This window comes from Hibiscus syriacus, unplaced genomic scaffold (genome assembly GCF_006381635.1).
Source record: "Hibiscus syriacus cultivar Baekdansim isolate YM2019G1 unplaced genomic scaffold, ASM638163v2 tig00111783_pilon, whole genome shotgun sequence".
Classification (NCBI taxonomy): Eukaryota; Viridiplantae; Streptophyta; class Magnoliopsida; order Malvales; family Malvaceae; genus Hibiscus; species Hibiscus syriacus.
The window spans coordinates 3,465,308-3,477,051 of record NW_024063178.1 but is presented as its reverse complement, the minus strand read 5'-3'; the positions used below and the strand labels follow the sequence as shown (position 1 = coordinate 3,477,051).

At 32.7% G+C, this 11,744-nt stretch overlaps 1 protein-coding gene across 1 annotated transcript; it reads left to right on the top strand.

The window, feature by feature from the left end:
• Positions 1–5,717: 5,717 nt before the first annotated feature.
• Positions 5,718–6,744, top strand: LOC120170703. Its single transcript, XM_039178602.1, has 4 exons — positions 5,718–5,917; positions 6,119–6,278; positions 6,361–6,435; positions 6,526–6,744. Exons 1-4 carry the CDS (start codon positions 5,718–5,720, stop codon positions 6,742–6,744), a joined length of 654 nt encoding a protein of 217 aa, XP_039034533.1.
• The last annotated feature ends 5,000 nt before the right edge of the window (positions 6,745–11,744 follow it).

Sequence of the window (11,744 nt, the reverse complement as noted above, 5' to 3'; positions counted from 1 at the left end):
GAGATGCTATAGCTGTTGCTGAACCATAATTAGATGCAATAAAGGTGATAAGCAACATCATCACTGCTGTTGAGTAATCAATTGCTGCGAGTACGCCTAAGAACACTCCCATTATACAGGCCGTCAGCGCTAAGAGACCAGAAGTAGAAACAAAGAAAAAGGTGGATGCTCCAGTATCCATAAATCTCGTATCTGATGCTATTGTGGTAAAATAACATCAACATTGGCCAGTCAGAAGAGGAAGAGTTCGGTGAAGGCCAAAACAACAGCAAAGCGACTCCGTCCAAATGTTCTCAGCCCGCATAAAAGTCTAAGGAAACCCACTTAGGGGGAGTATTACTTCCCTTTTCATGTTTTAGTTTATTTTGTTTGATTTTGTGTTTAGTTCTTGTTGTTTGCGTTGATGTTTTATGCATTAGGGATAATGTATCCTTTAGGTTTGGGGTTGTATTTTTAGTTGAATGTTGCATTTAGAAATGTAGTTTTGCATATAGGAATTACATTGGTAATGCCATAGGATAATTTTGTAAAAATTAATGAACTTATTAAGGGAATTTCAATGATGCCCGATGATAAAGACTAATTGATATGAAATGCTATAGGGAATGCTATAGAATCTTTTCAAAAGTCGGATCCTTAGATTATTTTTTACACTTAGGTGTATGTTGTCAATAGTTTGAGAATTTAGAAAATTTTAAGCTGTAAGTCTCTTATCTTTATTATATGATATAACAATGTTGCAAAAAAAAAAAAATGAGAGTCTTAGGAAATAAGTTGGGTAATGATGGTAATAGCTCCAACATAGTCTTAGGAAATAAGTTGGATATTGCTGGTAATAGCTCAAGCATAGTGAGAATAATAAGTTGGAATTCCAACATTGGTGAGGGAATATTACTGTAACATTGAATATCTTTAACAGAGTAGGTGCAAATTTTTCGCTGAGTATTGATTGGATACACCTAAATTACACACACTGCACTATGAGGATTCTGATTTTGACAAGATGAAATTGCATTTCCTTATTCGAGAATACACATATTCTTTAAAGAATTGGCTGAGGACTGAAAAAGAAACTTATTTGATTAGTTAATTTCTTGAAGTTATTATGTGGAATTGCTATTAGTTTAGATATTTCATGCATGTTTTTGCTTGAGGACAAGAAAACACTTAGGTTTGGGTGTGTGATAAGTCTCCAAAAAAGTTCTGTTTAATAGGCTTTTCCAACTAGGTCTAGTTTGAACTTGAGCATTTTTAGGAGAATATTTAGAATTATATTTTCTTAATTTTATACATTTTGCATATTAGGAACTTTGTGGGTTGCCTATGGCTGAAATTGATTTTTATTGCTACGAAAACTGTTACATTGATGTCGTAGCATTGTAAGAAATGCTGAGCGGATACTGCAACAGTCGATAAAGCTCTAGACGATTGGGAGAACTTTCTGAATGGGACAACTAGCTTGGGCAGCATTCAATGGGCTGTATATTACTTGAAATGTAGAAGCTTTTCATTGGAGGATGAAAATTTCATCCGAGCTATAAATGAGAGTACTTGCAAGTTTAAAAAGCGTAACGATTAGAAGCTAATTAAAAGTACCATTTTCCACAAGGGAATGATTTGAATGCTTTAAGAAATCTTTGTGGATGATATTGTTGATTTACTATTTTATGTTTATTTTGTTACTTCTTTTGTGTGCTTGGTGCTCTATGATGAGTAGAAATACTTATGAATAAATATAAGGTAATTTCAATTATTTTTAGAAATATATTTGGTTGATTTTCTATATGCCTTTAATAGCGTTGGTGTTGCTGTGTAACATCTTAAAGTCGGGTCTGGTAGTTAGGCTCGATTTCGGCTAGATTTTCAGATTTTCGATAAAAATTTCTAAAATTTCTAAAATTTATATTTTGGTTTTAAAAATATTTTGGAAAGGTTTTAAGTGATTTTAGATGATTAATTTTAAGTATGATAGTTTAATTAAATGATTTAGTGGCCGAATTGAAGAAATTGGAAATTATAATTTTGGTGATTATTTTGTAAATTTTCACAATGTCCAAAGTCTATGGAGCAATTATATCAAGGCTTATGTTTAGAGTTTTCCCTCTTAAATTAAAATGTTTTATTTTTCTCTTTTTACCATTTTCCATATAGATTTATTTTAATCTAAATTACATTTCCTTATTTTTTTTCATTCACGTGCTTTTCATTTTATTCTTATTTTGCATTTTGGTAACTTCCCGTAACGTCCTTCATTTTCTCTCATTTTCACCAAAACAATATGATCAATTCTTTCTCTTTTTCTTCTTGATTTCTAAATTCACTCATCTCAATCTTGATTTTAATTCTCAAGTTTCTCTTATATTCTCTTCTTGTTTTTAAAGCTTGATCATAACGGAGTTCCATTGAAGATCTCAATTTCAATCTATTTTTTAGCAAGTTAAGGATATTTTCCTTGGTTTTCTTTCAAGCTTTAAGGGCATGTGACTAAGTTTAAATGGTTTTATTGAATTACTGATTTAATTGAAAGGATTTCTAATATTTTAATTAATTTTCGGAGCTAATTAATGTGTTGATTTCTAGATTTTCATAATGAAATTGAGTTTTTTTGGGAGTGATTATAATCATATTAAATCAGTTTTTTATCGTAAATGATTTGGATGTTGATTTATTGAAAACAATATCGATTTTCGATATATTTGGGAATCCAAGAATTTAGGCTTGTAGATGTTGTTTTGTGCAGTTCTAGCTGAGTTAGATGTTGATTCTAGTTTTTGTTTATCAACTTTTAGTGTGAAAATTCGTGCGTTTATGTTTGGAGCTTCCGTAGTGATGTTTCGGTAAGGGTTTCGGTGTTTTCAGCGTTTGCATTCTGTTTTTGAAATAGAGGATTTTTCTTTGCTTTAGATTAGATTTTGATATGTTGATTTTCTTTGCAAGGTTTTTATTTTTTTTGGTTCAGGAAACTTGGTGCTTTGATGTTCTTGAACGTTAAGGTAGTGTTTAAAAGCGTTTTCAGTTTTCGAACACCAAGGTGAGTGGCTCTCATTCTTATTAACATGGTTGAAGGTTGAGGTTGTATAATGTTGACTTCTTATTACGATATATATTGTTTATTTGGTTAATTATGATGATGAAATATGAATTATGTAGATTTACATATATTGCCACTTAATTTGGGAATGAGAATATGATGTGTTGCAAATGATAGGATTTTGGAAATGATTTTGTGAAAATCTATATATATTATGAATGTGGATTGAATGAGCTAAACTTTCTCACTGTCGAAATATGTGGGTTAGTCATGACAACCAAATATGTAAGTATGTTTCAAAGTGTATTTGAATCGATATGTGAAAACTATGCATCATTGACAACCGCTCTTGGTGAATTGGATTAATTGGCTATTGTTCTTAATAGGACCTTTGGATATGAAAGGCATGCCTAGGAAAGAGTACTCTATGTGTTTTTTATTAGTGTTTGATTCGAGATTATATGGGGTTCGGGTGTTATATTGAGCTTTGCTCCGAGAAGATAAGGGGTAAGGTTGGGCGTTGAGTTTACTCCATAATTTATGGTTTTAGATCTATGTAAGTCCGTAAGAAAAATAGGAGTTGTATGGAATCCATTTTTCCAATGAGTGAGTTGTGTTTCGAACAAAAGTCGTTGATCTTAAAATGGAAAAATGTGTATGATTACGTGACTTGTCAAGGAAGGTAATTGTGCATGTCTGCTTATGATTGCTTTTGAACTATATGGTCCTTTGATGTTTGTTTAATCTGGAAATCAAGTGATTTGGAGTTTCTTTCTAATGTTGTGTCAATTTTATATGCAAGTAAGATGTTGGATCATAGCTGTGAGGCGTACTTGGCTTACTTACTTAATTAGGGTGGTCGTGAGTTGCATGTGCAAGATATTGGTTCGAGACTTTCCAGATGTGTTTCCAGAAGAGCTTTTGGGTTTGCCACTGGATCTTAAGGTTGAATTTCTGATAGAGACTTATATCGACTCAGCCCATGTGTCTATTGTACCCTATCGCATGACACCTACGAAGTTGAAAGATTTGAAGGTGCAGTGTCAAGATTTGTTAGATCGAGGTTTTATTCGTCCAAGTGTTTCTCCGTGGGTTTTCCAGTTTTGTTTTTAAAGAAGAATGACAATACAATGCAAATGTGCATTGATTATCATCAGTTGAACAAGTTGACGATTCAGAATAGGTATCCTTTGCCGATGATCGTGACTTGTTTGACTAATTTAGGGGTTCCAAGGTGTTTTTAAAGATCGAATTACGTTATGGGTACTATAAGTTAATGTTGTGTGAACCGGGTGTGATGAAGATAATTTTTTGGACCCGTTATGGTCATTACGAATTCTTGGTGATTTCGTTTGGTTTAATTAATGCTCTAGTTGCTTTTATGGATTTGATGAATAATGTATTTCACCTGTATCTCGATCGTTTTGTGGTGGTGTTCATTGACGATATCTTGGGGTACTCAGCTTCTAAGGAGGATCATGATTCGCATCTCCAGGTTGTTTTGCAAGTTCTAGGAGAAAATAAGTTGTATGCTAAGTTTTCTAAGTGCGAGTTTTGGTTAGGAGAAGTGACATTTCTTGGTCATGTTATTTTCGCTGAGGGTATTCAGGTTGATCCGAGTAAGGTTAAGGTGATAGTTAAGTGGAAGTCGCTTAGGAATGTTGTTGAGGTTCGTAGTTTTCTTAGGTTAGCGTGTACTATAGACGGTTTGTTAAGGGTTTTTCATAGATAGCTGCTCCATTAACAAAGTTATTGCAAAAGGATGCTAAGTTTGAGTGGATGAGTGAAAGGCAAAATAGTTTTGAGTTGTTAAAGCCAGCTATGATAGAGGTTCCAGTGTTGGTTCAATCGGTGTCGGGAATAGATTTTATGGTTTATAATGATACGTCGATTATGGGTCTTAGGTGTGTGCTGATGTAAGAGGATAAGGTAGTTGCTTATGTGTCAAGGAAGTTGGAGCCACATGAGCGTAGCTATCCTACACATGAATTAGACTTGGCCGCGGTAGTGTTTGCATTGAAGATCTGGAGACACTACTTGTTTGGGGAGAAGTGTATTCTTTACACTGATCACAAGAGTCTCAATTACCTCCTCACTTAGAAGGAGTTGAATTTGAGGCAGATGCGTTGGGTTAAGTTGTTAAAGGACTATAACTGTGTGATGGAGTATTATCCGGTAAGGCTAATGTGGTTGCGGATGGCTTAAGTTGAAATTCAATGGGTGAATTAAGTGCTTTGTTTACTCATTTGAGTTTGGCTAAGGATAAAACATTAGTAGCTGAGTTCCAAGTTAAGTCTATGTGGTCTCAACATATTTGGTATTTGCAACCAAGTGGCGAGAAGTTGGAAGAAAAGTTTCAGTTCGTGCGAGATGGTGTTGGGGTGATTTCTCGTTAAACTCTAAGGGTATTTTGTGCTTTCAAGGTAGGTTATGTGTGCCGATGGATTAGGTTCTGAGGCTTGAGATTCTTGTAGATGCACATAGTTGACCATTTACGATACATCAGAGTAGTATGAAGATGTTTAGAGACTTGAGTGAGTTGTTTTGGTGGCCTGGGTTGAAGAGTGTTATTGTTGAGTTTGTTGGATGATGTTTGGTTTGTCAGTTTGTTAAAGTCGAGCATCAGTGTCCTTCGGGTCTGCTGCAGTAGATTAATATTCCTGAGTGGAAGTGAGAGTGGATTACGATGGATTTTGTGATGGGTTTACCGTTGACACCATCGAAGAAGGATTCAATTTGGGTGATAGATGATCGGTTTACTAAGTGTGCACATTTTCTTCCTGTTCATACTACGTGTTCATTACAGAGGTTAGCTGAATTGTTCATAGTTGAGATAGTGCGGTTGCATGGAGTTCCTTTGTCGATCATTTCAGATCGTGATCTAAGGTTTTTGTCGAGGTTTTGGCAAAGTTTTCATAAAACTTTGGGTTTGAAGCTTAATTTGAGTAAAACTTATCATCCGCAGACATATGGGCAGTCTGAGCGAGTGATACAAGTTTTAGAGGATATGTTTCGGGCGAGCGTGATTGATTTTTTTGGTTCATAGGAGCGTTATTTGCCGTTGGTAGAATTTTCTTATAATAACAGTTTCCAGGCTAGTATTCAAATGGCTCAATTTAAGGCGTTGTATGGGTGTAAGTGTCGTACTCCTTTGTTTTGGACTGAGTTGAGTGAGAAACGTGTTGTTGGTTCAGAATTGATTCAAGAGACTGAGGATAAAGTTAAGTTGATTAAGGATCGGTTGAAAGTTGCTTTTGATCGCTAAAAATCGTATGTCGATATGAAATGTCGAGAGGTTGAGTATGTTGTGGGTGACTTCGTGTTTTTAGGTTTCACCCTGGAAGAAGGTGTTACGTTTTGGGAGTAAGGGTAATCTTAGCCTGAGGTTTATAGGACTGTTTGAGGTGTTAGAGCATGTTGGGCCAGTGGCATATCATTTGAGGTTGTCGACTAAGCTTGAGCGTATCCACGACGTGTTCCATGTGTCGATGTAGCGTAAGTATAGATTGGATCCTTCTCATGTCATTTCGGTTGATGAGGTTGAGGTTCGTGAGGATTTTTCTTACGAGGAAGAACATGTTAAGATTCTAGCTAGGGATGTGGAAGTTTTTCTGAACAAGGTCGTTCCATTAGTAAAAGTGTTTTGGCGTAACCATAATACTGAGGAGGCGACTTGGATGATGGAAGAGTCGATGAGAGCTCAGTTTCCGTAGTTGTTTAGCTAAGGTAATTTCGGGGATGAAATTGTTTTTAGGGGAGAGAGTTGTAACATCCTAAATTCGGGTTTGGTAGTTAGTGTCAGTTTTGGGTCGATTTCTAGATTTCCAATCAGAAGGATTTTTTTTCTAAAATTTATATATTTTTTAAAAATATTTTGGAAAGGTTTTAAGTGATTTTAGATGATTAATTTTAAGTATGACAGTTTAATTAAATGATTTAGGGTTTAGGGTTTTAGAGTTATTTTAAGGTTTAAGGTTTAGGCTAATTAATGTGCTAATTTCTTGAATTGATTTTGAGATTTCTTAATGAAATTGAGTTGTTTTGGAGTGATTATAATAATATTAAATCCATTTTTTGATCGCAAATGATTTGGATGTTGATTTCTTGAAACAATGTTGATTTTTTGTATTTTGGGAATCCGGGAATTTAGGTTTGTAGATGTTGTTTTGTGTGGTTCTAGTTGAGTTAGATGTTGATTCTAGTTGTTGTTTATCAACTTTTAGTGTGAAGATTCGTGCGTTTCAGGTTTGGAGCTTCCGGAGTGACATTTCGATAAGGTTTTTTTGTGTTTTTGGCATTTGCATTATGTTTTAGAAATAGAGGATTCTGCTTTGTTTTAGATTAGATTTTGATGTGTTAATTTGCTTTGTAAGGGTTTTTATTGTGTTGTTGGTTGAGGAAACTTGGTGCTTTGAGTTTGTCTAAAATTAAGGTAGTGTTTGGAAGCGTTTTCGATTTCTGGACAATAAGGTGAGTGGCTCTCATTCTTAGGAATTTAACATGGTTCAAGGTTGAGGTTGTATAGTGTTGCATTGTGATTCCGATATATATATATATATATATATTTTTTTATTTGATTAATTATGATGATGAAATATGAATTATGTAGATTTACATATGATGCCGCTTACATTGGAAATGAGAATGTGAATGTGATATGTTCCAAATGATGCATTGGATTTTGGAAACGATTTTGTGAAAATCTATATATATTCTGAATGTGAATTGGATGAGCTGAATTTTCCCACTGTCCAAATAAGTGGGTTAATCATGACAACCAAATCCGTAAGTGTGTCTCAAAGTGTATTTGAATCTATATCTGAAAACTATGCATCATTGACAACCGCTCTTGTTCTTAATAGGACTTTTGGATATGAAAGGAATGCCTAGGAAATAGTACTCTATGTGTTTTGTATTAGTGTGTGATTCGGGATTATACGGGGTTTGGATGGTATGTTGAACTTTGCTCCGTAAAGATAAGGGGTAAGGTTGGGTATTGAGTTTACTTCGTAATTCATGGTTTTTGATCTATGTGAGTCCGTAAGCAAAATGGGAGTTGTATGGAGTTTGTTTATCCAATGAGTGTGTAGCACCCATAACCCGTATACGTGAATCAATACGAGTTACAGATGTCACATAAGAAATTCAAAACATTTCTTTAATTGAATTGAGTAAAATTTTGGTTTCATTCAAACATCACCAGTTTCTCAACTTGAACAATTATTATAAAATAATTATTCAGAGAAAAATCATAATATATGTTTTTCGCTACCAATTCCAAACTAGTTTCAAGCAGTGATAGACAACTCTATTCAGTTTCATAAAATAAATAAGACTGTCTAACACGTTTGATTTAAAACCCAAGTTAATTTTTAAGCATAATTTAATATGATAATATTTATTCATACTATTAATTATATTTAATACTAACTATATTAAGAAGTTGCAGACATTTCATTCGCGTATACATGCCAACTAGAACTTTTAGAACACAATAGGATGTCATTATTGTTACTTGTAATTATTTCCTTGGTGATTGATGCCAAGTCCTTACTCCTTTTTCTTCTTTTTCTTACAAGTAAAAATCATCACATGGTAAGTATACACTTAATGAGGCAATCATATGAATATTTAAAGCAATGTAACACATAAATTTAAATGAATAACAATATTCAATGCAATATGATCACTTCACCTGTATTACAACCATGTTACCATTTATTAACATGATATAATCGGATATCAAGTTTATTACCAATATACTTACCATTCATTATACAAGCTCGTAAGCTTATTTGTTTGTTTACCATTTATTAACCAATAAACCATAGCCCAATTTAAACCCTGAGGACCCTGGGTACACAAGTCAAATATATGCACAGTAGCGCTAACCCGAGTATGACACATAAGGTCGTGCCCACCATCTGCACTAGTTATACTTTAGTGTAGTCCCGAATATGACACATAAGGTCATGCCTACCATATAAACTAGTTATACTTTAGTGCAATCCTGAATATGACACATAAGATCATGCCCACCATATGCACTAGTTATACTTCAGTTCAATCCCGAATATGCAGTCTGTTGCTGGAAACTATTGCATGCCAACTATACACTGTCCCTCAATTACTTACTTAGGTATATAGTCTATTTTTATTCCTTCCATGGCAATATATATCTATTAATATATTTTAACCTTGGGCAGTTCATACCTGAGATAACATTCGAAATAAACATTATATATAATCATTATAAACATCATGTATAATAACCAGTGATCAATGTATTTTATGTTCAACCTTTGACATATTTAGAATATGTCACATATATGATAAATGACATAAATATCATGCCAATATAAACAAGGTAAACTTATCTCAAGTCCTACCCAATGATGTATAAAACATCCATGTATAATGTTCTGCATGCATTGAACTCACTTTGACATTATATACAAGTAAAAAATATAAGTCTCACTAAACTTTACCTTGATCATTTGCTTCTAATTTGGTTAAATCCCCAAAATTTATCATAATTTCATATTCTGACAATTTGCCTATCTTTAAAGAAATATTATTCTGTATTAATATAAATCTTTAAAATAAATTATATTTATACCAATGAAATCTATTCTCAAATAAGAATTTATCTATATAATGCACTTCTTCTAGTTCAATTTTTACAATTTATGGTGAATTTTCAAAGTTGACCGACAAAATTTTTTTTGAGCAGAATCTGCTGCCTGATTTTTTGACCTATCCTCGATTAAAAATTCATATCTTTTTGTATACACCTCGAAATTAGTTTCCATTTGTTCTAAACAAAAATAAACTGATATAATAATCCAACGGTATAAAAATCATCTTCTAATAATTTTGTAGAATTTATAGTTATTTTCTAAAGCTACTATCCAGAACACAAATTCTAAGTAGATTTCACCAATTTACATTTTCAACTTCTTCACTAATTCTATTAGTTCACCAAATGCAAATATATGCAAGCATCACAAATCACATAACATTTTAGGAGTCACTCCTTACCATAGTAACTCTGTCATTGGCTCATCGCAAGTCAATGTTTGTTTAATAACATAAGTACAAATTAAATTTGCACTCACATGGTGTCCTTAGCTTGCAACATTCCTTAGAATTTCTCATTTCATCCTTAAGCTTCTTCTCAACCTTAATAATATTTGATCTTGCTTTCAATCACTCAATCTCTAAATGAACATCATTACCAAACATATACATATTCAAACCAAATGTTAGAATCTTACTAACATAGACATACTTTGGAAAATAAATTCTTAATAAATTTTTTCGATGCTTATTTGATACAATTTCTATTTCACAACATAAATGTTGACCTTAATACTTCTAATTGACCACTCAAGCTACTTTTATACCAACTCCAAATAAAATTTTCACTTAAGCTCCCAACCTTTCCATATTTTTTATTTAAACCTCAACTTTTACAAGCTTTCTAAAAAAATCCAAATTCACATCCTAACTTCAATTTCAACACTCAAACATTAATTTCAAGTATAGTAAATCAACTATTGAACAATTACACAATAATCCATATTTTTTTCCAAAATTGATGATTTGGTCCCCTAACTTTTCAAAACTTACAAAATGGTTCCCAAATTTTTATAAGGCTTGTAGAACACTTCCTATATCATTTTTTGCCCCTACATAATTTTTCCATAATTTTTATCATCTCCTCTATAGTAAAGGTCGAATGCTTTGTATGTTCAAGATTAGGGTTTTCATGATTTTCCTCGATTTTTATTCGATTCAATCATGAAATCAATTTTGATTCAACCTTATATAATCTCTAAAATCAAAACCCTAACGTAATTTCATCAAAACACATCTTTTTCCCAAGATTAGGGTTAGATCGAAACTTCATATGTTCATATGATCATGTACAAGTGATTTTAATCATCAATCATGCTTGGAAATGATTCTACAACCTCAATAACATCAAAATCATTCATCTATTCCATAAATCCTAATGTGAAAATAAACCCTATAACTTGGGATCGTTGAATACAAATCAAATTAGCAAACAATAATGGTACAAATGATAGCATTTTTTGAATAGAACAATTTTTTATTTCATGGAATGATCCAAAATTCAAAGGAAATTGCCCAAAAATGAAAAAATAAAATTTCTCTTATCTTGGTCATGTGGAGCACGAAATGGAGCTGAAAATGGCTAAGTTTTCATGAAATATTTACTTCATTTCATTTTAATTTGGCCTTAATTTAAGTTTAAATTTAATGTGAAATGTCTATTTTACCATTAATGAAACTTGATATTTACCATAATACCTAGCCACATAACCCTTATCATATTCCAAATTCAAAGATGGATAAAATATTTCACCCTTTACAACTTTGCCCATGCAATATTTCCAAAATTTTAATATTACCATTTTTCATCCAAAGGTCCAAATTGAACATGGAAATAAATTTCTCAAATCCAATGGTCCATATTATTTCCCATCATTTTAACATTTGGAAATAATATTTCGAAGCTTAATTTATCATCCTTCAAATTTTCTCAAAATTTCTATTCGATTCGATTTACCGAATTTTTACAGGACTTTAACACTTTCTAGTTTTTAACACAATTTCCAGATCAAGAATCTGATTTCAATAAAACCACACTCTTAAGAGTAAACTATCCATTTATGGGAAGAAAATT